Raw genomic sequence first — 27,764 nt, forward strand, 5'->3', positions numbered from 1 at the left:
AATATTAATCTTTGTATTTAATACTTAAAAATGCACTTCTAGATGTTAAGCTGGCAAAACTTTTACTTTTAAAAGTATGGAGAACTGTGCTCGGTTCAGATTGTCCAAATTTGTGACTGTTATTATAGTCGGATCAAATAAAAATAAAATAAGAAAGATGTTTTTTATCTTCTTTAAACCAAGTAAAGAGATTTTTTAAAAAGTGATTAAAAAATGAAAGTGGGAGAGTTGGGAAGAGAAACATTAGTCAGCATGAGATCTACACAGGAGAAGACGGAGTGTATATATGAACACACACACACATCCATACACACTATTGCTTCTCATTTTAGTAGTTAAATTCCATAAACCTATTTTTATTTAGTGTGATTATACTTCTTCAGTCACATGTCTGCTTAAAAGCCTCATGGTCAGTGTTAAGTTCTGCTCCTTTGAGCTTCAAAAATAAACTGTCAGACTTTGTCTTTCATTTCAGCTTTATTTAGATTCAAACCTTTTTTTTCCTGACTTAAAAATTAAGTTAATGGAAAATCACATCAAAAAACAAAACACGAACAAGACATTGATCTTTAAATCATTCATTCAATATCCCCACTGCATTGCAGGACACCTGTGGAGCTCAGTAACCACAGATTCTACAGAAACTAATTTACATTCTGATGAACAAAAACAAGCCTGACATTTAACTAAACAACAAGATTTCAAGACCCTTTTTCTATATAAACCCAAAATGTTACATTTTATTCCTAAATAGCTTCTTTTTTTGGAATTATCAATCAAAGATTTGCAGAGTTGAGGGGTCAAGGTTCCATCTCCAACAACTAAAGTGAGTCAAATCAACTTCACAGAGCATCACTGTGGGAGATTTTAATCTGTCCATCAGCTGCAATGCCTTCAAGTGAGACTAGAAATCCAAAAACCCATAAGGCAAAGCTGGGAATCATTTTCTAATGCTGTTGACACCAATTCTGATTCAGATATGTCAGATTTAAAAAACTCTGGAATTGGGAAGAAACTGGATCAAACCTGCTGCTTTTCAGCAGCCAATTTCTTTGAGTTATTTTTCTTAACAAGACAGAAATGGCTTTAAATGTGTCAAATTCAATGATTTTTTTTCTGGGAAGGCACTTTAAGAACGGTTAAAACTTTAGTGAACTAATGTTTTTGAACTACAATAAAAGCTTCCCAATTAAAAAATTAAAACAAATTAATGTTTTAATGTTAAATTCACATCAGGTACATTTAAGTAAATAACACAAATATTTCTTCTTTACCAAATTTCAATCAATTAATGAGTTCCTACAGAAATTATTTGTCTTTTGTTGAGCTTAACCAGAAAAAATGTGAATCTCAAGTCTAACACAAGTGCAATGAGTGTACAAAACTGTTGTTCTAGGCTCAAATTTACTCCCCCTTAGAAGCTTTTTTTTAATCAAAATCAGGATTCCTTTTTGAGAACTCAACAACAAAAATGTCAGAAAAATATATTTTAAACAAGAAGTTACAAAAAAGGTAATTGCAGAGAAGGTTTGCCTCTTCTCACAATTCTTGCCTGGAACGTATCACAATGCTTCACAGATATTTAACTTTCTGGTTAAAAAGACAAAGATGGGGGTCTACTGCTGACTCTTTGTTTGTAGATAAGAAAGTGTATCTAAGGATGAGGCTGTGAATATTAGGCTGCCATTCCTTTCTCAGCTCTAGTCTTGAGGAAAATCTTTACTCCAATGAGCGAGCTGCCACAGACCAGCACAGCATGGTGGATAATCGGCTAGGCACACCTGACAACACAGATAAAAATGTGCCAAATGAGAGAATCATCTTACCTACAATCCTCTGTTCCACAGCAGAGATAATCACTACCCTGTTACTTTTCCTTTTCTCTCTGTTTTCTTTCTCCATTTTGAAAGGTCACCCTAACTGAGATTCAGAACTTGCTCATGGTGCATACACCCAGTGACACTGTTTCCCGGAAAAAAAGCTTAAATGATGGAGAAATACTGAAGTGCAAGAAACTGCTAAGTTTTCCAGGAGCATATTCCTACATTTTCTTCATATTTCTGCTTTGGTTTTGTGAGATTCTCTTTGATTTCCTGGTGTTTGCATGCTCCTTCACTTAACTGTTAACTAAACTTTTTCATTTGTATCAATCAAATGTTGCTTTTTTTTCATATTATATTGTAAAATTTTACCTTCATCTATTTATTTAACTACAAAAACAGTTTTTATTTATTTTAATTTTCTTTTCACTTTGTGATGGTTGTTGCCTATTAGTTTTGTTCTAATTCTAATTTCTGGTTTACCATGTTATTGTACTGCTTTAAAATGCCGTTTGCCTTACAGCAGAACCAAGTCAAACTTCGTCTTGAAGCTGCGGTTCCTGGTTTCTGTTCAGGGTTATATTGGGGGAACTGGGTGGGTGGAGGGAGGAATCTGGAGCGAGAGGGGTGCCAATTTTGTGTGATTATCCTGTGTTTCTGTTTGAATTAATTTTCTTTATGACTATTTTCTTTTCTTTTGTGTTTTTAATCAAAATGAAAGGCGCTTAACAAAAAAATAAAGTTTAAGTTTTTCATTTTTGTCCCTTTTGTCTTCAAAAGCTGCCATTTCCTTTTTTGCATTTGAGTGAAATAGTTTAAAAGGAATAGAGAAAAGAATGTTTTTTATGAAAACATAAACTGCTTGAGGTTTAGGGGAGACTGTGTTTTTCATTATCATTAAAGAAGCTCAAAGGTTGAGGCACCAAAGTAGTTTTTAATAAAACACACCTTAGAAATAGCAGAACCCCTACTCTTGGTAATAATATGAAAAAAAAGTAAACTAATATTTATCATGTTAAATAATGTGTCTTAGATTTTAATCAAGTTTTTAAAAAAATAGTTAGTCCAAAAATGGTTCGTGGTTTGGTTTTAGTCAATAAATTTATGAAATTAGGAAAATTTTGGAGCTTTATTGGCCTTACAATACTCAAAATATTAGCTATTGCACCAATGCTAAACAATACAATACAAATCCTGTAAATTCAATGTTACCTTTCCCCACTGCCATTCTGGACAGGCTGCTTGAAGGCCTTGTGGTGTATTTGATTTTTTGTTTGCTGATGTTTTAAAAGCTGTTTTCTTTTTTGAGGGAAAGAATTTCCTTCTACCAAACCATTAAAATAAGCTTGGTTTTTACTTAATGCTGTCGACTTTATCATATTTTCTATAAATAGGTTAAAAATCTAAATGATTATCAGGCTAAGTGAGGATAATGTTTAATAGGAAGGCTTTAATAATAGTTTTAAGACACATTAGGTGTGACTAACAGAGATGCATCACTTTTCATGGAAAATATGAAGACAACTGTGTGACCACAAACAGCTGCCTCCCAGCTACTGCCAAAAACGAAAACATTAAAAATAAAAGTATATGAAAAAATAAATATTACTACTCTTGAAATGTATTTCAAATGCTCTGTGACTTATGCTAATAAATGCTGTTGTTTTAAAATGTCAATAAAAATACAGATTGTTGAAATATAGATGTCTACTTGTGTACAACTACAGATGAGAACAATCATCACTTCAGGAAATAAGTACCCGTACATAATAAAACATGGACCCCAAGGCCTCATTATTCAGAGCATCCACCAGAAAAGAGGCAGTACACCAGCTTGATCGGTGAACAGTCAGTCCGTCAAATAGCCACACAGACGTTATGAGACAATCAGGACGAAGCCACTTTAAAACACCCTGATCGATGCAAAATGTGTGTTTTTAGGCTTTAATGAAGCCTTGGGCAGCCACAGTTTACCAATGGCTCTAAGGCTATGGCTCTATATTTTTTAACACAATTCCAGCACTTATAACAAAAACATTCCGTCTAAAAGGAGAAGAAATGTGGATTTTTTTTTTTAGCTCTAACTGAGCCAATGACCTAGTTTGGAATTTATAGAAATCTGGTCATCCTACTTAAATGGTATGAAGTCCAAAGGGTGATGGATTTTTTCTCCCAATTTAAGTATAATCCCACTTCATCCAAAATAATATTTGCACCACATATCTGCCACAGGCTTTACAGTCCAAAGGAACAGTCAAACGCCGTTTCCTAGAGATCATGAGCTACATTTTGATGTATTTGTTTTGCACAGCAGATCTAATTAGGTTACGAGTTATTAAAAAGAAATCCACAAAGTTAATATTTTGTCTGCCGGTGGATTATGCCTTTTCCCTATGGAATCTGCAAGAAGAAACTTGCTTTATAACATGACAGATGGTTGGTTGTTTGTTATTTTGCCTTTTTATTCTCTCCATTCTATTCGTGCCTTTTTGCATGGTACTATTTTCAAATTAGACTTGTTTCAATAGTTTATAGCCAATCAAACTTCCTGGAAACATTACACAACCAAGCAAAGTTCACATGATCCTTTGCACCTGCTGGAACCATGGAAATTAACTCCAAAGTACATAGTCCATTGTGAATGCACCCTTTCCTGATCAACTTTCAAAATGCTATTGTTGCAGTTTCTGACCTTTCATTAATCCCATTTTTTTTTACCTACTTTGTGTTCCAGATCCCAAATATTGGCATTGATTTACTTTATTTTTAAAGTAATTGAAAAAAAGACGTACCCTGGTATTTGATTGAGGCACATGCATTTTAAGCAAATCTCGTCCTACAACAGCAGTTTTCATTGAAATATTTCACTTTTATGTTTTTCTTGTTTGTTATAACTTTATGTAGCTTAGGTTTCCCTTTGTACTAAAATTCGCAATGTATAATTACAAAACCACAGGGGTTTTGAGAATGTGGATAAAAACACCAATGTCTTACTAAAACATCTAAAACTTGCAGAAGAAATTTTCCAACTTAAATTTAGTTTGTGAAAGATGTTTTTCGTTGAAAAAAAAGCACAAATCACTCAAAGAAAGGGGAAAAAAACGAGCACTCGCATTGTAAAATGAGCACTTTATGCTTAAATAATTCAGCCTAAGGATAATATGTACATCTGATGTTCCATCAGTCACCAATCCATCTTGTGGATGAATGCAAAAATAAGGATGGTGGAGTTTTTTTGTTTGAAAAAGAGTACCCTGTTCTCCCTTCAATCCTCACAGGACTTGAATGTGTGAACATTTGATGGACATGGGGCTGACAAGCTAAATAATGTGGGGCAAATGGTGTGAAAAGGTAAACAAACACGCTCAGAATAGTGCTAGCTTGGAACAGACAGTGTTTTGTTGGTAATGTTACTGAAAAATCTCATCCACATCGAAACTGAAAAAGAAACATTCAACCTGCTTTTTGAAGAGTTAAATGTGATACAACTGGACCAGCCCTCAGGATGCAAAGCAATTGTTAGTGAAGGCATTCCTGGTGCAGCACCAAATAAATAGTGCTTCATCTCATTTCCAATTTGCAGGTTTACCGTTTTATGGCGTCAAAAAAAACAATTTTATGTAAAGTGGGATCTGTGAAAAGTAAGCTAAATTGTTGCAAAAGAGCTTTTGTTGGTGATGTGGACATGATTCAGCAAAGCAGGACACAAGTAGGTCATCTGCATTATGGTTTGCACTCAGGGGCAATATTGCACTTCACATCAGTAATTTTGTTCATCTGGTTCTAATGAGCTAATTACTGTCTTGGTTTAAATTAGCAATCGTTGACTCATTGTTACATGTAAGCTACTTTTTTTTTTTTTTTGGCTCTCAGGTTGCTTGTGTGGTCTTAAAATAGAATCTGTCTTTTGAAAGTACAAAATGTGTTCATAGTTTCCCAGGATTACACTCTTTCTTTACAGATAGATGAAAAGTGGAGGTTTCAGTTTAGTCAAAGTTGGTTCAAAAGATAAAAATCTCACCTTAGACCATACAGAACAGTACCATCCGGATGCAGTCGAATCATTCTGTTTTTAACTGTGACGCCATGGACAAACGATTTCTTGTCATTGAGGAAGTAGGTGTCGGGGACCCAAAGCTGGTCGGCCACACGGTTATCTAAGGTCAGGTTAAGTGGGATCTCAGAGTAGGACAGCCGCTTGTCTCGCCAGGCCTGCTGGAAGTACATCGTAAGTGTGTAGTCCTGAAAGTGCAGAAAGAGGGACAAAAGAGGACAGAAAGAAGGGAATAAATGGGGGAGGAGGAAGACAGATGTGAGAGGAACAAAAACAGAGTGAAGATGAAGGTGGTTAACCTTAAAGATAAGTATTTCACACAGAAGTCACCAAAACCGTTTGGATTAAATGAGACGTGGTGTCAATATTGGATGAATTTCTATTTATAGCAGACAGAACACAAGTGGAGATCAGAAAAGACTTAGCACAGAGCAACAGGGAATTTCTCCAGTTCAATGAAACAGGAAGTGAAAACAGGCAAGAGTGTGCATGTAGCAGAGAGGGGGAAACAAGGGCAGATGGCTAGCTCTTAGTGTGTACACAGTTTGCGTGTATTCAACAGATTTGGTCGATTAATTTGTGTCAAAGGGGAGCATATGTGGGAGTCTTCTTGAGTTGGTTTATTGCTTGTGCTTGTGTGCATTTGATTCACAAACATCCAGTCAGATGAGACAGAAAGGGAGCAAGAGAAACCACATGTTCCAGACAAAGAAGATTATCTCCAAGCAACCTCTAAATCTGTTTCACTAAAATATAACTTTGCTCAATTTCCTTTGATGACCGCCATTTATCTAAGAATACCATTTGTGCATGAAATAAATTTACTTTGTCGTATGCACACAACACGTTCATCAATTTTGGTCGTATCCATTTTCCGCAGAGCCAAACAGAAGACGATGCTCTCTTATTATTTCAAGCATCCTTCAGGGGACCGAAGACTGGAGCTGTGTTTCAGTCTTATAAAGAAGAGAGAAGTAATTGTGCTCTCCTTATTTGTCTTTTTTACTTTTAGTAGCATAAATAATTTCATTGAGTAAAATACTCAGTGGGCAGGAAATTATTTACTGTGGAGTTCTTTTGTATTTAGTGGAAGGAAAAAAAAGATTATTCTCCAAATTGAAAAGGAAGTTTTCACAAATGTCTTCAACATCTGCAGCTCCGATTGTTTTGAGTTTAACAATGGGGATGGGATATAAGTTCTCTTCTTAACACTCCTTTTCAAGCAACAAATCAATCTCTATGTTACTCTAATTTATATTTAATGAATCAAATGTATCTCGTGTCTAAAGTTGTCAGAAGTAAGAGTCCTCTCTCCCCCTCTGATCGCGAGAAGCGTACCCAGATTTCTAGCCACACTACATCTCCCAGAAACCCCCAGCACACACGTCCTGGATGCCGCACAGCTGACTCTCATTCATTCATCAACCAATACTTAAGCTCTGCACTGAGCGAAGCTCAGTATGAAGTATTGTTTGTGCCACACTGCCGTCCTTACCGAGCGTTAGATCGGAAACAGTTATTTTGACGGTTCAAACATGATTTGTATATAATTTGGGTTATTTTTAAAATATCTTATTATATGTGGTAGAACGGGTAAAAACAAACCAGGACACTAAATGAAAGCTATAATAATTAATTGTTTTGCTGTTACAGAAACACTATAACCTAATTAGCTTTATTTAATAGAATAATCCAATTCATGGCAACCTGCATAGTAGCCTTTTTTTTTGGATTTGAGTTTAAAATGACACTATAGATTGATATTAGCTTCATACAGCACACACAAAAAAAAAACTATGGAGCAGGAGAAAGATCAGGAAAATGAACAAAAACTATAAAAGCCCCATTACAAAGCAATCAGTCAAATTCACTGCAATGGTCATTTACGGAACTCAATATTCAGACCTCCTCAGTGCTTTAAAATATTATCGGTATAACAATGTCACAATAAAAAAATACACACATTGAGGAAGGCAGGGTCCTATTGGTTCATAGTCCCCCCCCCCCCCCCCCCCCCCCCACAAGTTATGATGTTTCAGTCAAATGACTGCCTTCTAGCTGTAGTTTAATTAAAAATTATAGTTTCCTTACCCCCCCCATTAAAAAAGTAGCATTCTACAAGAGAAAAACATCAATTCCTACATCCAAGTAGAATTTTTTTATTCACTGCACTGGGAAGTTACTCTTTCAGAATGACAAAAATCACATACATTATTGAAAATGCTAAACACAGCAATTACTATTATAGTTGGACTTTATTCGATTCTAATTAATTTTATTTGTTTAGTCCAAACTCACAACAACAGTCATCTCTATGGGCTTTGTGCGGATAAATGTAGGGTAAAACATAAAATAAAAAGTATCATAAATACATACAATTCAATAGAAAAATTCTAAACTGAACCTACTAAACTATACGTCCCTGCCCTTAGCCCTTGTGCTATCTTAGATGACCCCACCCTTACATTGACGTGTTATTCCTACCATGACAAAGGTGGATAAAGGTGGAAAGATTTCATGTAATCCATGGACACCAGTGAAGATCACAAATCATTGAAGAAAAAAGGTTCAGAGCACTGTCTAGTGGGTCTAGATGACCCAACTCCCAATGTTAAAGTGCCTAGGATAGCTCAAGGGTTACACCCTCCTACGCAGTAAGGTAAAACTCCTAAAAAAAACGGATTCCGGAAAAAACAAAGAAATCTCAGGGGTGCCCACATGAAGGAGGGATCCTCCCCCAGGACGGACAGGCAATTTACCAGAACCCATGAAGAGGAATTAATTTATCTTACTCTACAACTACAGTACATATGTAAAGTCCAACAGATGATCTTCGTCCAGATGGAGTCGGGGGACAGCTCGGGGCGCGAGATGAGCCGGAAGCAGGATCCACAGCTATGTGTAGGAGCAGTAGTAGAGGTGAGCCAGAGGCGAGGTACATGGTCAGGTACAGGAGCACTGACGAGCCAACTGGACTTGAGCTTGTTCTGTGTTTAGTTGCAGGGGAGTCTGTCTAACTCTTTTTCTGTGGCCTCCAACATTTCTGTGTTTTTTTTTTACTTTGAAGCAAATACTAATAAATGGTATTTAACAAGGGTTGGTGCAGGGCTCCAGACTGCGAGCAATTGGTCGCATTTTGCGACCAAAATTTGAGAGTGTGCGACTAAATTTTACATCCAGTCGCACATGTGCGAGCAGTAAATTTGCCTCCCCCACCCTTTGTATTTTTTTATACATTAAACGTGGAAGGGGCACGTCAATGATCAATGAAATAATCAATGAGACGCGAGCGCACACGCACGCAGGCAGACACACACACTCGCGCACATACTCATGAAACGCGAGCACACACTCGCGTGATGCCTGTGTGTGAGGCGGCCACTGCGTGTGAGAAGAATAGGGAAAGTCACTGTGAGTGGCTAAAATGCGTGTAGGGGGAGGGGCCTAGAGCTGGCCAACCAATCACAGTGGGGTATATGACTCTTGGGGGCGTGACAATGACAGGGTTTTGCAAGCAGGAAACCTGACAGCCCCCTTCCCCGGACCACATTAAGGAGTTCCTTACTTTCCTTTAGAACGTATTTTTTTGCTCGTAATTTTCTAAATACATGCAGTCCGTGCTGTACTTTTCTCTGGGTCACACAGACCCGGAGGAAGGTTTAGGTTTTGGTTACGGTTACGGCGGCGCATCATACGGGTTACGGCAGCACACCGACCGCCCCCGTCCCGCGGGAGTCGGGTCAGCTGAGGAGAATAAATGTCCCACACCTACATGCGTGACAGCTAACGGGGCTTGAACTTTAAACACGCTCGAGCAAAAACAACATTAGTTGTAGACACACTGAAAATACTTGGGGAAAATGCAACGATAGACGTGTTTGAGTTGAACCAGCACCTCGCCTGGATCGTTGGGGAGACCGGGGGGGGGGGGGGGGCTGTGAGATGAAAGCGAATCTGCAGCAAGACTGAAGGAGAACAGGAAATTGGAGTCCTTAACATTCAATTTAGTTTTAATATTCCTCTCCCCCTTAGTATGATCTGTGTTATTATATATTTTATGATTATTTTAATATTTTGTAATGTATGTAGCCTTTTTTAATGAATTGGTATTTTAAATTATTTTAATTAATCACTCCACTACAAAAACCATCAGGACAGATGTCCCATAATGCATTGTTTTGTAGTCTGTAGGGCAGCTTTCAGTCAGTTCAGTACTAAATTTCCAGTTGTGTCCGGGTAGGTTTGCCCCTTGCTCCCACCCCTTTCTCGCGATATTTTTGTGATGATTGACAGTTAATGTTGGAGCAAAAACAAAAATATATGTCACACACCAGGTGATCTGCGCAGCGTTGAGTTCACCTGGGTGATCTCAAACACGCTTATTGTCCATCTTGGCTGCACCTATTTGGTGTCACAAAGATAAATTTCCATCCATTTTCTTTACTTATTTGTACTGTCATGACAGCGATGCTGCTGTCAGTTTACCTTCTTGTTGCATCTTCAAAAGTGCAGAATAAAATGTGACACTGAATTAGAAACAGCACATTGTAATTTCTGCATCTATTATTAAAGTATTTATTAGTAATACAGTGGAAATTAATAGATTTTGTTAGAATGTTGATTTACGGTATGCGCCCCTAAATTTTCTGGTTGTGCCCCTAAAATTTTCAGTTAGGGGCCACTGTGCTCCTAGTGAAAAAAGTTAGTCTGGAGCCCTGGGTTGGTGCAATGTTCTCTGCAGAAAATATGACTCTGCTTCTGAACTGTTTGCTGTGAGTTGGAAAATGATGGTCGATACACTGAGTTGACATCTTTTTTTCTTTTTTATCAATGGACACAAAGGTTGCTGACTAAGCGTGTTCTCTGAAACATGTTGAGAGTTGAAAAAAAATGTTTTTACCATGGGTGGTTTAAATGCCTTTAGAGATTTTTTTAGTTAAAGAAAATAAAATTATCAAAATATATGAATGCACCAAAAAATACTGATTGCACTGACATTTACATTCGGGCCACATAGAAGAATAAACTTACTTTCAGACACATCTGAAACCTTTACAGGATGTTAATATTTTATGAACAAGAAGCTGGATTTGATGATTTGCAGTAGAATCCCAGAACGATAAATCTAGGACATGGTAAAACAGTCAAGCCAGCAGTCAGATGCTCATGTTGCTTTGCGAACTAAGAAGCTCACCAATCATCCATGAAAAACAAAGTTAAAAACTTGCTGTCTCAGGGAACTTTTTGTCATGACTGGCATATCCACTTCCCGGCAAAGAGGCTGAACATGCATTTTTGAATATGCCTGTTGGCTACGGATCTGACATCCCACAGCACCTTGGGAACTGGATGCATGAACATCGACTGCATGGAGTCAAGAAAAAGGGAGCAGCATTCCTCACTAAAGTCTTTGATTGACTTAAATAGGTTTTGTCCTGTTTTTGTTGTTGTTATTTGTGCGATGTTTGGCTTGGGGGGTGGGGTGGTGGCGGCTGACAGCCATTTTGAACGAGTTTGTGAGATGAGTTCTTCCAGAAGACATAAATAGCACAGTGGCAACAGCACCATGGAGCACAATGATAGGACTTTTAGAAAAGAAGGGTTTTATGTAAATCTGGACCAAAAATCGGGAAAACTTTAACCCTCTATAACAGTGTTTATCATATTTGATACGTGCATTTCTGAGACGCGCTATCTCATTAGCATGATCAAAACATTCTTTAAAAATGTTACATAAAACTGTTTTCTGCCCTGCAGTTCATCATCATTCCATTAGAGGCAGTAGAAGGGCTTTCCCTGGTCAGTTTACAAAGGGCTGTCATGAAATGTCAAACACTTTTGGTGAGAAATGTTTTGCTAATTTTGAAAGAATGAAACATTTCCTGATAATGAATTTTTTTGTAATACAGTTACACCATGTTAAAATGTGTAAATCAAATTTGAGACAGTAAGTAAGGTCTTAAACTAAAATGGTTGTGAGCAAAAACATATCAAATCACCCAATGTATCCAAATTGATATAATCTTTATCCTATAAAAATGATATTGCAATTTTTGGTCAATTCTTAGATGTGGGCTTGACTGGGTTACAGTTCCCTCTTCCGGGTGAGTCTCTGGTATGTTGTAGAGTTGCTACAGAAAAAAAGATTTTCAAATATCTATGTTTACTATGCCCTCTGCATGTATGTGAAAGAAAAGTGCTGAAGTTGGCTGCTTTGAGTAGCCTAAGGCTTGCAGCAACAGATCCCCGACTGCACGTGCTGCTTTCTCAACTCTTCAATCCCCGCTTGGCGCTTATGTAAGAGCTCACATTTTACTCTTCCTGGCATGCTGTAGACCACAGCACGTGCAGCTGAAGAGATGCTTGTTGCCATGTCTTCCTCTGAAGCAATCTTTTCTGCTCTCGTCAGTACACACCATCAATCAGGAGGGTTCGCTGTGATGTATGAAACCACAGGAGAGCCTCCTAACACAAACTCCCTTTCTCTCCTTGTTGAATGTGGAAGTGTGAGCACTGGAAATGACATCTGCATTCTGTCCTGGATTATCACAGCAGCATCAAGACGTGACACGTGCAACCGTCTGCTTTTATGTGCAGTTGAGCTATAAGACTGTTAACATTTTGGCAACGCTAATGAGTGCAGTCATAATCTATAGATTCTCAGTGTTCTTTGAAACTGCAACGATGCTTTAAAAAGAGCTTCAACTGTTTTAGGTCCTGGCACCCATGACTTTCGTGTAATCTTCCTCTACTGTAAACCTCCATGTTTTGACTTTGAAGTCGTTTTATTTCTGACATTATTGGGAAAATATTTTTTGTGAAGAGTGGACAGCCTGTTGTGCTCTGCTTTGTGTGATGATGAGGCCATTTAAGTGTTGGTGTGACTACATTGCTGGAAACCTAAAAACTCAAAACCAAAAAAGCTTTGTTTTGTCTCTCTGTGATCTCTTTGAAGGGAAAACGGTGGTGGTGTACATCACCAGAGGAACTGCATGGTCTCTGGTGATGTTCAACCAGACTCGACAGAGAATGTTAGCTACTGAGGAGCTTTTCATTGATCTCACCATGAACATCAAAATAAATAGGGAAGGGAAGGTTGTGGGAATCTGAAAATAGACTAAAGATGTTGAATTTATGAGAGGAGAACATGCTAGGCTCTGAAGCTACAGGAGAGGATTATGAAAAGAGTCATTACAGCCATTAGAGAATCCATTATAACCATTAAACAATATGAAGTTCTCCTGATGTGTCTCCCACTGTGTTAATGGGTTTCTTAATGTTGATTTTTTTTCAGTGCATTCCACTTTGCTCATTTCTCAAAAACTTCAATCCTTTTGTGTTAACAACATTAACAATCAAACTGCATATGACCTGTTTTGTAAAATTGGGATATTTTTATTTGAATGGAAACATTTATAGTACCTGCACTGACTGACCAAAAAAAGGAATGTATTATGGTCAGTTAAGAAACTATGCATTGCTTAGTTTATTTAGTGACTATGTAAGTAATGTAGAAAGAGTTTGGATGTGTCTGAACTTCAACAGATTTGACTTCATGCATTTATAAAAATGTAAGTTTCAGATACCAGAGGTGGAATACATTTGAAGTATTGTGTTTGTGCACCCAATACCTCACAAGAAGTGATGGGTACGAAGATTTCGGATGAAAAATCTGGATTTACCTGCACTAAAACGTTCACAGCAAATCTTTGAATACACATGTCCACCTCTTAAAACTTTATCCAAATTTTCTGCACAACATACTGTTCTCTAACAAGGATATTTCCCATCTTAACTCGTGTCTGCACCATGAATCAATTTGAAATTGTTTTGTCTGGGTGGAAAGCCATGACTCAGGCGACAGCAAGTCTGCTTGTGTACAGCATGAGATGTTGCTGTCAGGCTGTAACTGAAGCTCAAAGGAGACATAAAAGTTACTTTGATGACGAAATTTAGAGGTATTGCTTACTTATCAATTAAAATTATAACATAATGGGAACATTTCCCACAATGACTTTTTTTAAATTATTTTGAACTAGTTTGGGTATCTTCTCAATTAGGCTTCCAAAAATAAAAAAGTGATACTTTCTGAGGAACTTATGACCTAAAGAAACCAAATTATTGTGAATAAATTGAGACAAATATAAAGTGCAGTCATTACTAATGGTTCAGTGACTCATCCATTATTTACCTGGTTGTTCTACTTCGCAAATTCTAGTCAAGACATTGGCAAAACACCACTTTATAGTAGTTCCAATGAAAACTGTTGCCTATTTATATGTGTTTTGCACTTTCTTTTTTGGTAAAGTAGAAAAACAAACCTTCAAATTTTAGTGTGTACTCTTATAATTCAGAATTTCTCTTTCTTTACCACTGTTTAGTTGTACCAATTTTATTTTTCACTGTTATGCATAGTGTTGGGCTACTGCCCAAATACAACCTAGATAACATTATGTTGGTAAATAGTTTTATACCCAAAATGTTTAAATTTGGGTATAAAATTTAACATGTTAATGTTTACATTTATTTAAAAAAAAAAGAAGCATAAAATTTTGTGTCCATGGAATAAAATCCAAATGGGTTAAAAGAAAAAAATAGGCTATGTCATCATTTAGCTTTAACAGTTTGTATGTTTCTTTAAGAGATGACACAAAGTACACTGTATCTAGGACAAAAAAATGGTAGAAAACATGCTATAAACCGACAACAGCCCAGTAAAAAGTGCAAAGAAAGTCTCCGAGCTGTTATATTGTGCTTTCATTATAGGAAGACAAGGTTAAACAAAGAGGAATGAGGGCTTAAGTCCACAGGGAGACCCAAGCAGAGGATCAGAATGAGGATGACTAAATAGCGAGCAGAGGTTATGCCTTTCTTCATGCCACCACTTAAGCTTGCCGTCCTTTTAAAAAACACGAAAAGGGATGGAGAAATCGCCACAAAAGATGAAGAGATGAAGAAGGGTTTCATGTGGGGGTAAATGAAAGACACTCAAAAGCTCAGTGGGACAGGGATGCAAATTACTTTTTATTCTCACAGCTCCTCACTTTCGGTCCCTAATTCCAGCACCATCAATGACCTCCCCAGGTTCACTTTCTTCCCCTCCTCTTTCATCTCTCATCTCATGTTATCTCTTCTTTCCTCTACAGCTTCAACACTGATTTGTTGTCTTGGGGGTTATTTTTGCACTGGTAGTAAAGTGTTAAAGCAAAGGTAAAGGACTTATATTATTACACCTACCTGCTGAGGTTTTAGAACAGACCCCCCCCAAAAAATAGAAAACATTCAAATATTTCAAAACATTGAGTATAACAGTGCAGATTTATAATTTAAAAAAAGGCAAACAGATGTGACTTAAATATTTTTGATAATCATTTCTACTGAGCCCCACAGAATCTCCAGAGAGCATTTTTTTGCTAAACCCTGTGGAGTGCCAACTTTTACGCCCCAGCCTAAAACTCCCTTGTCTCTCTTTAAAACACTTTTACAGGACATAAATGCAATCCCTTTATCAACCACCTGCTTTAATTCATTCGAGAAACCCTCTAACAAGTGTTTAGTAATATCCTGTCTAGCATGGCCTTAATGACTTCAGCAACAGGGTATGGGGAACCTGGCAGAAGTCACAACGTTTCCAAAAAAAGATCTAATATTTAACACTCAGAGCAGAGTGACATACTGTATATTCCACAGTCTGTGGAGATGTGCGTGTAACTTCCACAGGATTAGCCTCTGTATGTAGAACAGCTCGTGCACAGCGGGCTGCAAATTGGCAATGGGAATTCTTACAGGAGCTGCTGTGTGTGTTTTATGTGGCCCATTTGCTCCAGACAAAGTACTTTTGGTATTTATTACAGAGAGAATGATATGTTAGACAGAAAATAAAAAGAGATAATCAGTTTCAGTCATTCATAACTGGCACAATTGCTCAAGTTCAGTCTGTGTTGCTTTGGGAGGTGACAGGAATGTTTGTCAGTTGGATGAAAAGTGTGTGTTCAGTTTTGTGTGTTCTTCCAGCCTTTAAATGAAATTACTATGATGGTAATAAAGTCCTCAGCCTGACTCTATTTGAAATATTCATCCCTCTAAGCAGTTTTGTTGGTTTAATGGCCTATTCAAAGCTGCATTACAAGTTCCACTAAAAAGACCAGACTGATGTTTGCTGACTTCTACTTTATTTACTGTTATTATGTATTACAAGGCTTCTTTTCAAAAGTCAAAGTCCTCAGACTTAAAACATATTTTTCCCCTACATTCTTGTATCACTGACACTAATGAAAACGAAGGGTAAAATCAATTTATTTACTCACTTTTCCAAACATAGACTAATAGCTTCTGGTTGCTGACAGTCATGAAACAAAACTGATTGCATCCAATGTACCACAGTTGATATAGGAATCTGTAAGCCCCAGCCAGGAGATGAGTACAGAGTTGAGTACCAATTTAAAGAGGGTGAGCAATGGATGCTGGTAAAGGGGGAGGACATTATTAGCATGCTTTTGAATTCCAGTGAAAGCTGGGGAGATTGGGTGGATAGAAAAGCCTGTGGAGTTTTCAGTTATAGCTGTCATTCATGCTAGCTGGCCAAAGAGACGGAGGAAACAACTTCAGAGCACGTCATTTGTCCCACTTATTGCTTCACCTGCTTTAAAAGTATTTGTGGGGGGTGGGGTGGGGTATAATAAGATGAATTGAGGGCATAGAGGGATGGTTGTTGAATCCAAAACGACTGTGTATTTTATTTAGATACGCGTGACTTAAGATCTGCATGCATCGTGCAGTTTTTTTTTTTTTTAAAAACACATTTCCTTTTTTCTGATGCGCTAAAGCCTTACATTGGCAGTCCTTTGACTATCTGCTATGCACAAAGCAAATTCCCACACCTCATGCATTATGGAGATCTGGGGAACCGGGAAGAAGCGCTTGGCATTCAGAGAGAGTATAAGCACACATTACGTGTGCACAAAGCCAGCAAGGAGATAATGTAATATATAAATATGTCTTTGGATTCGAAACATAACAAGAGCCTGAGCAAATACAAAACAAGTTATCAACAAGCACAAATCCAGTTTACACACTTCTCTGTGGGTGGTCTGAGAAAAGACAAGCAAACAAAGAAGCAGAGTTGTGGGAGTCCAGATTTGATGGCGTGCATACGGGAATCTCTTTGAGCAAGAACACCCTTGAAGAAGCAATATCTTCTCACAGTTGGAGTGACCTATAAGAGACACATCGGTCCACTGGGTGTGTGCAGGTGTGCGTATGTGTTGGGGGGCATTATGACTGATAACACCACACCACAGACTTATCATTGCGAAGACTGATTTATTCTTTTCCTATCTACCAAACTCACAAAGAGCCACATTTTAATTTGAATAAAATGGATGTTTAGCCATGAAGTAATTCTATTTGAGTACTGCAGACATAATGATATCTTTCAACTGAAAAGAAACAAAAACACAGTGTCTGCTTTAATTTTGGATTCTTGGATTTCTGCAAAGAGTTTGGGCAAAACACAAATTATTTAAAAATGCATTTGCAGGAAAAAATAGTGTGAACTTTGCAATTTTCGCTTTAACTATAATGGTTTAAATAAATTGTATCTATATTTGAATTCCCTAAGATGTAATAGCAACTTTGTCAGAGTATAACATTATATCTAACCAGAGGGGAGCTATCATGGACTCAATATTCATTTTCTTAGTCAAGAAAGCCTCTTTGGTAAAGATTTCAGTCAGTTGTTTCCTAGCTAGTATTGGATCCTGTTGATCAAACTTGCAATACTTTATTTCTGAAAACAGCTATGAAGATCTGTTTATTCCAGAATTGCACTTCTGACACTTTTTATAGGTTTTCTGCCTCAGATGAACAGGTATGTTTGTAACTGGAATTATTCACAAAGCTAAATTTAGAGATCACACAAATGAAATTTTTATTAAGTCAGGTTTATTAAAACTTAAAGAAGTAATAGAATTGCAGACCTTATTAGTCATGTTTAAAACCAGAAACAGAGATTTACCTGAAGACTTACAAAAGCAGAAAATTTGATTTCAAACAACAGTTTGCTCGAACAACACTAAAGCAAAGGTTTTTGTCTGTAGCAGGGGTAAAAATGTGGAATTCCCAAGAGAATCAGTTAAAAAGTTGTCGAAATATTATTCAATTTAACCGGATGTATAAAGCTAAACAAATTAGATTGTACAGACTTGATTGTTGAATGTTTGGAATGTATGTCCTAAATGAATGGACTGTATTTACTGTGTTAATTTGAACTGTATATGGTGAAATCTGAGGACAGGTGATGGTTTGAGAAATGTAAATATGATGCAATGTTTAAAAGGGAGCAGACAATTATAATAAGAATTGTATTCTTCAATTCTGCTCCTTTCCAGGAGGCTGAAATACTTCCTTATCACATTATTTTTTTAAGTGAAAGACTTTGAAAACAACACCCTCCAAATGGTGTGATAAGGGTGGTGAGTTTGACACCACCAGCCTCATTGTTCTCATTTCTCACACTGAAAGCACACTTCTAGCAGGCAGCTTTTTGAGGGAGTCATCTAGTGTTGGGGTAGAATTTTTCCCTCTGCAAAGCTTGTGAAAAACTATTCCTTCTAGACTTGTTCCAATAAGCTATTTCCACTATTTATATAAATAAACATGGTACATCCTCACTGGCAAAGTGTATACATGAAGTCTGTAAATCCATGTAAATGCACAGGAATTTTCTGCAACCTAAAGACAAACACAAAACATTGGGATTTTTAAATTGCATTCAATTTTGAATTAAAATCAATTCAACTTGTTAATCATTTTGCATCGTAAAGTATTAAAACAAATAAAAATAAATTAGAACTTCTAAAAATTAACAAAACTAAATCACTGCTCAATAGATGGTGAAGGAAGTTGTACGGGGAAAAAAGTGTCTCTTCAGCTGAAAGCAAGTTTTGTATCATCCAGCTTTACACTATCCCATTATCAGCTTTCAGTGTCATGTTCAGCTGCTGTGAAAACCAATCCACACTCACTGTCTCTCCCATTTGGCCATTATCAAGTTTGTATATTTTGACAAGCTGTGATAAAGCAGAAACTAGCCCAGTGCACTGCTTGACAGCTGGTGGTATGAGTTTACACATGTTGTTAAGCCTGTATTGGTGTCAGACAGGAAACTTGTGGACCAAATTACATTGACCCAAAAGACCAATTATAGAGCTGTGATGACAAGAGGGAGGGCTGGAACCATCTGACTGAATCTGCACAGGAAACCTCCCATCAATACCTGTACTAACAAGTCTATTTGCACAGAAAAAAAAAACTTTACATGACATTTCAAAAAGGAAATATTTTTCCCCCCATTTAAATCTACAATCAAAACATAAAAAAGGAAAATCCATGAATTTATGGTGTTTACCAAATTTTGTTTCAGATTAACCCTTGTGCTATCTTAGATGACCCCACCCTTACATTGACGTGTTCTCCTTACCATGACAAAGGTGGATAAAGGTGGAAAGATTTCATGTAATCCATGGACACCAGTGAGGATCACAAATCATTGAAGAAAAAAGGTTCAGAGCACTGACTAGTGGGTCTAGATGACCCAACTCCCAATGTTAAAATGCCTAGGATAGCACAAGGGCTAAAGATGTCACCAACAAAATGTAGGTTTGTCTATTTATGAAAAACAATAAACTATATGAAAAAGCTTTAGTAATAAATGTCACAGAGAATCAATCAATCAATCGATCAGCATATTTTTGTAGCTGAGAAAGAGGATGAGACCTCCCCTTGTCTTTGATTAATACAATGTGTCCATTATTCATTCACTCGTCATGTATACTTGGTGATGATAGTGGCTGCCAGCTCGCACCTACAGTCCCTCTGACCATCACCGGGACATTCATACGCATTCACACACCAGTGAAGCCACACTGGAGGCAGGGAGGGTGAAGAGTCTCGACACGACGACAGTTGACCTGGGGAGCGGGGATCGAACCGCCGACCCTTCAATCATTGGATGACCTGCTCAACCTCCTGAGCCACTGATTAATTCGTATCAGGAGATAAGACGTTTGCTTGACATGGATGACTATATAATACTCTATAAATTGTGAATGAATTTTGATTGTTAATAACAAATCCCCCTTCATTTCCATTTCTTTCAATCATGCCTCAAACTTTTGAACAACTTATGTTGCAATTTTTATGATGCGTGTTTTACTTTTAAGAACTACATTTAATTTGTAGAAATATTTCTACATTTTGGCATATCCGTTTCCCCAAAAAGATGCAGCCCAACAGGGCTACCCCATCCCGTACTTCAGATCTACCGTCCCACTTCTTTTCAGCTCTTTCGCTCATATTTATTGTTGATTAACTAGATTACATGAGTCTCAAATCTGACTGACAGAACACACCTGATGCCTTGGTCACATGCACCTGTACAGAGGTTGAGCTGTAGCAATGCTGTGGGTTTTTGGGTTGTCTGGACCCATGGAGGATTGTAGACAGGTGCTGCTGTCTCTTGCAATGTGCATTTTGATGACATCTAAAGCGATGGGGGGGGCTGGCCCCTGCCTTGCTCCTCCCTGGACCAACCGTGGGCCGGGTGGGTGGCTGCCTGGAGCGCGGAGCGGGTCTCCCTTGGGGGGTCCTGACTCGTACCTGGGGTTGGGGCGGGGGGATGCCTGGAACTCCTGGGTGGTGATGGGGTGCTCGTCTGGGGCTGTGGGTGCCCTTCTCGGGTGGGGCCCTGCGTTGGGCTCTTCCGGTGCGGCAGGGGGGCTGTTCTCCTGGTTGGGCTGGGGCGCCGCTCTCTTTCCCCCTTGCTTCCCTGCTCTCTGGCTCTGGGGGCCTCGCAGCGGTCCTGCTGGTCCTGGCCTGGGTGGTGGATTTGGTCGCCCGGGGGGCGGTTGTCCCCTGCTTGCTGCCGTGTGGCGTTGGGGGAATTCCGGCTGCCGCTGCTGCTGCGGCAGGGGTCTGGGTGTGGGGATGGCTGGGCGCTCTCCCTCCTTCTTTCCACGTTCCACCATCCATTTTAGAAGAACATAAACACTCACCTGAGCACAGGTGTTAGCTCACCTTTGCACTTATAGTTTGCATGATTGAATGAATGAAAGATCTCACACTAGTTGGTTTAAAGGCATAGGTATGCGTGTGTGAACACTATCTGTTTTGTGTACATGTGGACATGTGAACATTTTTGCAGCTAGCAGGTGTGTTGATGACATTTCAGTGTGTGTGTGGACAGGCCCCGCCCTTTTTGTACTACATTTGAGCCTTGCCGTAATGATAAACAACCAGTAAACTTGTCTGCTCTATGCTGCTTCATGGTCTTATCCCCCCCCTCCCACTATCACCCCCCCTCTCTAACGTCCCTCTCTCTTCTTCCCCTCTTTCCTTTTCCGTCCGGTCCAACACCAAAGATTTTCAAACATAATTGAAATTAATAAAGTTTGGCCTCAATTACAAAAGGGGTTTATTCAGTCATGCCTTTGGTTTGTCTGAAGATTAATAACCCCTATTTCTAAAGTAAAACATGTCCAAAACAAGAGGCCCTCAGCTCTCATCTGTCTGCCCAGCTGTTGGACAGGACAAGTTTAAAAAATAAATAAATAAATAAATAAAAGCGATGTCCTTAAAATAGGAGCATACCATTGCTATGCATGTGGTAAATGTATCCTTAAGTAATTTACAGTCATTCCATGACGTATGGGTGATGGTGTTGTGCAGTGCCTTTCCAACCTACTCTAGTCATTTGTAAGACGAACCTACGGCTCCTTACTGACGGCTCAATAGTGGAGCACAGGGTATGCCTGTGATATGCAAGTGCTGTAGGACGTCCACCCAAACTACATTCTTATCATCTGATAAGAATCAAGCGTGCAATGAGTGCGCACTTATCACTTGAACAGCACTAATAGCGGAGCTGATTTGGTTAGAGAAATCTTGCATTTTCTGATAAAAGCACCAAATTTCGCATGGATGCACCTTAGGATCCCCTCTTTCAGAAAATCATGGTAGCCACAAGAAAAATCCAAGTATCTATATAAAACCAAGTGACTACAGTACAGACCAAAAGTTTGGACACACTTTGAGCCCACCAAGCAGTCAACAATTTGAAGATTTTGTGCGGGCCACCTGCGTGTCCCTTACAGGTTTGCCTATTTTTTGCCTGCAGACAGCCCGTATCAACCAAGAAGGACAGTTTTTACTGAGGCATTACCTTGATAATCAACAGCCTCATCAGGAATAATTACCTAAACTGTGTTTTCAACTTTGTTTTTATCGCTTATTTTACCTCAAACTACGGTGGCCGACAGGGCTCACACTACATACAAAAGAAAAAATGCAACTGCATTACCTGAAGCACAACGAAATTACCTGCAACACAACGACATAACCGCAGCAAGAGCATTAACCTCAGCACAACGTAAATAAGGACTTTTTTTTTCCTACCGGTGGAAAAAATACAATTCAGTTTCAAACTATTCGGCGCTCCTGAGAGCTACATGATTAGAATGTTTTCTTACTAGATAACGTAATTTCTTACAAATATACATTTGTCTAAAAATATAACTTTACCCAGCTCTCCACATAGTGACATCTGCATCTAAGGCTCTTTACAAGTTTTTATTTAATATATTTACGACTTAAAATCTCGTAAATTTACGAAAAAAAGTCATAGATTAACGAGGAAAAAATACATATGTAAAATAAGGAGCTCAGAGACACGTTTGGGTGTAGAGGACCGCTGCAGCCTTTATTCTCCTTTTCATTCACACACCCTGAATTCATTTGTCACCTTACGTCATGAAGCTGTCATCCGAACACCAACGCGGAATTAAACAGTGTTACATACGCCCCCTCCTCCAAATGAAACGTCCCCGTTTCAACATAAAACAATAAAGAGGAATGGAAATAGTCTGTTATATAAGCATTAGAACATTGAAAATGCCAAAAACAGCTCCTCCTCCTCAGACGGAAGCGTCACACAGACGTAGAGATCTTGTCTTTGATGGAGGAAGAAAGGATTCAAGTGGACAGGTGCAGGGATACCGACACCATCGGCGACAGCTTCATCGGGCTGCAGATATCCTGCAAACCACCTATCAATATATAAAAAATTAATAAATCGTAAATCAAACAAATAAGCTTCCAAACATTTGGAATGTTATCAATAAACATTCAGCTCACCTGTTCAACTAAGTTTAGTCGGTCTGCTCTGCTGCTGCGCGGCGTTCACTTGCTGCTGCACTGTATGCTCACCTCCACTTTAATCTCGTAAATTTACGAGAAAAAAAATCGTAATTTTACAGTTCAAAACTCTCCTAATTTTACTTTTTTTTTGGTGGCCCTAAAACTCTGTTGCACCGAATAGGTTAAAACTGAATGTAAGTCCTCATTTCCGTTGTGCTTAGGTTATTGCTATTGCTGCGGTTATGTCGTTGTGTTGCGGGTAATTTCGTTGTGCTTCTGCTAATGTCGTTGCGTTTGTTTCTTTTGTATGTAGTGTGAGCCCTGTCGGCCACGGTATCAAACAAATGTCAATACAGATCAAAACAGCCATTTTTTATGCAATACTTATATTGTAAAGAAAAAGAAGGCGCTTCAAGGAGCACCAGACAAACTGCATTATTTTTAATGCCGGTGAGAAAGTGGGACTTTAGATAAAGACTTGCATTTACAACCATTTGCTCGTCACATTGACCTTTGCTAGGTCACAACATGTGGGTGAAAAAAAGCAATCTCAATCTGCTCTTAGTTTATAGAATATCATACTGAGTGCATCAATCTGAGCATGTTACCTTGATTAACAATCTAAAAATAGGTTTTTGCAGTGATGGGTGTTCCCCAATAAACAACCCAAAGAGGCTTAGATTCACTCTCAGGCTTACTATTAACATCCAACCCCGATGCATCCTTTCAGTTGGACCAGTGCATTTGTTCACAGAGACATGTTGTTTTTATGTGTAAAGTGCTTCAGCAGCTGTTATGAAGCGCATCATTTTCACATGCACCACAATTGATATCATGACAAATTACATAATTGTTATTTTTGGAGAAATGTGAGTGCAGCAATTTGAGTTTCTGAGTATAGTTATGCTCTGACCATATGGAAGCACCTGGCATGGAATTTGAAGCATATGGCTGAAAAATATTCCAGTCAACACTTATTAAAGGCAAAATGACTGTCAACCAGCATTGATATAGACAAAAAACAAAAAATGAGAGGAGAGATTATACAAAAAAATAACCCCGTGCTCTGATTCAAAGTTTTAATAAGAGCGAGCTTTAAACAATCTGTGCTCACTTTGCATTTAGTTGATATGCGCATTGTGCGATTTTTTCTGTATTCTAATTGTATTTGAAAGGTAAAGACGTCAGCTTGATTGTCTGTTCTAAAATGTGTGTATTTCTCTTGGTGTTGGCATTGTGATAGAGTCTCTCACTCTAAAAGAGATTTTGAGCCAATGCTCCACCCACCAGCTTTCCTAAACAGGTTTTCCTCTTGTAGACAAGGAATTGGTGTCCAAGAGGAAATGTCACACCATGTAAGACAATAATTGACTGTTTAAAGGTTTTTTTATGTGTTCCATTATAACTAGAAGACATTTACCTTTCTAAAGACGTTTTCTGCAGCACAGACTATATGAATCGATGGTAAATGTGGACATTTTTTTCTCATTAATCCAAAATAGCTGTTAATGTTAGTATTATAAAATAATTTGATGCTAATGTGAAACTTTTGCAGAATATATATATAAAATGTTTAGTTTGAGCGATAGACAAACAGTTTCTACTGATACTTGTTTTTGACTATTTTTTTCAAAAAATTCAAAAAAAACAGAACGACTGCACATTCCTGTCTGAACATAAAAAGCGGTACAGGTGGAGGTATTTTAGTTCCCATTTGCAAGAGGTGTCACGCCCCAGCGGACTTCTGGGAGTAGCTATCCAGAGCTATGTTCGATCATCAGAATTTGGTATAATTGTGAGTTCAGTCAATGATAAACACCATTTATTTATAGATATTGATGCATTTTGGTAAAAACCATGTTCCAAAATAAACTAAAGTTCTTCATTTGGAAGGCTCCTAAAACACCCTTTGCTTTGGCAAAAAGTAGTCTATTTAAATGCACTACAAGTATAGCTAGTCTATTTTTAAAGCCAGGCATTATACTTGAAGCTTACTTTTTATATACAATATATATACTGGAATATTAACTTTAAAATGTTTCAATTTAGTCTGAGGAAGTATTCAGTTGGTATGGTTCTTACATTACACGTACATTGAATTGAATTAGACTTTTGTCTATGAAGACTCTCATTCATCCAGGATGGTTCCATTGTAGTAGGTTTAGGGGATGTCATCTGGACTTGGTTTTAAAGTTAGAAGACGTTTCGCCTCTTATCCAAGAGGCTTTGTCAATTCTGAATTAGCTGGTCTAAGAGCTGGTATATATATGCATCCATGGGGGAGGAGTCAGACCTGAAACTGGAGGTATTGTCCACTTAGCCTACATGGTTTCGGGTCGTTAATAGTCCTTTGTCCTCAGCTGGGGGTTGGAGAGCCAGTGACTCACTCTCCAGATTGGTCCTCTCTATCAGCGGTTGACGACTCAGGTGGAACTGGTTTGGTTTGTTTAGGTTTTAAAATAAGAGGCGAAACGTCTTCTAACTTTAAAACCAAGTCCAGATGACATCCCCTAAACCTACTACAATGAATTAGACTTTATTATCATGCGATGGGGAAATTAGGTCGGTCTGTAGTATACTTGCTATTCTCAAATATACTCATTTGTGTTTTCTTGCTTCTTGTCGTGATCTGGTTTGAGTTGGCTCCTGTCAGTCACACCAGGTTCACATTAATAATCAGCCACAGGTGTCTTCATTTAAGCTAATCTTCCTTAGCGTATTTAGGTATGTGGTTTTCAGCTTTTCTGTTTTGTGAGCTCAATGTTTTCTCAGCTGAGTTTGTGCATTAGAGGTTTAAGTTTCTGCCATAATGCTCTGCTGCATTTTGGGTCCTGACAAGCCCATGCATTTGACCCGGCCCCCTGAATGATACCAGAGAGGGACCCTTTTTCTTTTCTTTTTGTTCCATTTTTGTTTGTTTTTTAGCATGGCCACGTGATCGAGACTCATGAAAGCATGGAAAAGTGAAGCGTGGTGAACAGGGCCTGCCCAACAGAATTCCTGGACTTGTTTCCTCATGTCAATAAAGCTTATTTGAATTGAAATGTCAGCCAACCTAAAAATGTTGCTACTGCAACCTCACATTGAATCCCGTCACAAAGAGAACTATGATAGCTTGCAAATGCGAGAAGACAAACTCTCAAAGCTATAGCTATTAAGCAATTAAGTTATTAAATGTTTGCTGATTCTTATTATTTTCTTTTTTTGGTGAAGAACCCAGAGAGGATTTTTTGATATCAGATCAGGTTATTTATATTTGGTTATGTGTGGCTTTCTGGGAAACAATAAATATTTACATTTAGGCAACCCTGTGGCTGTCACACTTTTTCTGTTTCAAACTGACCCTGGCCCCCGATCAGAAAACGGAAACGTCAAGTTGCCCTCACTGGAAAAAGTTTGGGGACCCCTGCTTTAGACAAATTCACAAGCTACAAATAGCTAAGCACATATATCTCAATCAAATTACTACAATTTCAGGTTAAATGTAAAAAAAAACAAAGGGGTACAATCAGAACTTCCTCAGCACTGCTGCTATCAGTAGTATTCTTAGATTTAAAAAAAAAGCAAACGTTTTGAACCAGGCAATAATTGTTTATGTTTTCAAGTTAAGCTATTTTAAACTGGAATAAATGAGACCACCTCACTTGCTTTATTTTACGTTGTGCTTCAATCAAGAGTTTAGAGGCTTGGATCACACTCATTAACCAGAATGAGTCAGATCTATTCCAGTCTGCTCTTCATGCTGCAACAGGGCTTTTACACCTGCAGAACACCACCAAGCACTTGTTTCTTGCTTATTTATAGTCAATAGATTCCAATATCCTGCAGAGACATCAGCCATCACTCTGATAAAATAAAAGTACCTACATTTTCAGTGGACTCATCTTTTTTTTAACACCTCATTTGATTAGAAGAACTCAGATCTCATATCCATTTCCTTGAAGACTATCTTTAAACATCTATGAAGCTGGTTTTCAAATATAGCCCTTAAAATAATCCAAAGGCTTCATTTTTTGTTTGAAGTTTGATCAACCTATGTGGAAATGAGTTCTGCTTTGGACATGCATCTTAAATTTTTGTCTAATTGTGCAGTTTGACTGTCTTTGTGTTCAATCATGCCACATAATTGATCCAAGATTGATAACATCCGTCATATCCAATTTTTTGGCTTGCATGACATCTGGAGTGCCCTTCAGCTTTTTCACATAGGAGGCAAAGCATGTCGTCAACTAATCCAGGAGTTTATCAAACACTGCGTACTACTGAATTGCCTTCTTTTGGTTATCAACAGAGGACATTTGGGGCTTTTCAATGGTACCAAATGCCAGGTCTCTGGGGTATGTAGTTTTTAGTGGACTTAAAAAAATGTGTCTGTACAACGGTGGATGTGAGGAACAATATACGTACATCATAGGTTTTAAGGTATTGCTTATTTACTTTCTGTTGTAATGTTTACTTCTTTAATAATAATTATTCTACAAAAATAGTTGCTGAATACAAACATTGTTGCAACAGCCAATCTTCAAGCTTCTGAGTTTGGGCAGGAACACTCAAACCAATCAAGTGGCCAGTGAGCTGCGAGATGCCTCCTGAAATGGTACCCTAGCCGATTAACCCACTTTGACTTTGTAACTCTGTCTAATCCTCCCTGCAGCGGGGCCCTGGTGCTGTGCGATGGACAAACAGGCAGCAAAACC

At 38.2% G+C, this 27,764-nt stretch overlaps 1 protein-coding gene across 1 annotated transcript in view; it reads right to left on the reverse strand.

Annotated features, from left to right (window-relative positions):
* Window positions 1-27,764, reverse strand: part of LOC101167169 (gamma-aminobutyric acid receptor subunit beta-2) — a 59,718-nt gene that overhangs the window by 22,200 nt on the left and 9,754 nt on the right. Inside the window, exon 4 of the mRNA XM_004084208.4 lies at window positions 5,842-6,062. Coding sequence (XP_004084256.1) covers window positions 5,842-6,062 — 221 coding nt within the window. The remainder of the gene's footprint in view (window positions 1-5,841; window positions 6,063-27,764) is intronic.

Source organism: Oryzias latipes, chromosome 14 (genome assembly GCF_002234675.1).
Source record: "Oryzias latipes chromosome 14, ASM223467v1".
In the NCBI taxonomy this organism is placed as follows: domain Eukaryota; kingdom Metazoa; phylum Chordata; class Actinopteri; order Beloniformes; family Adrianichthyidae; genus Oryzias; species Oryzias latipes.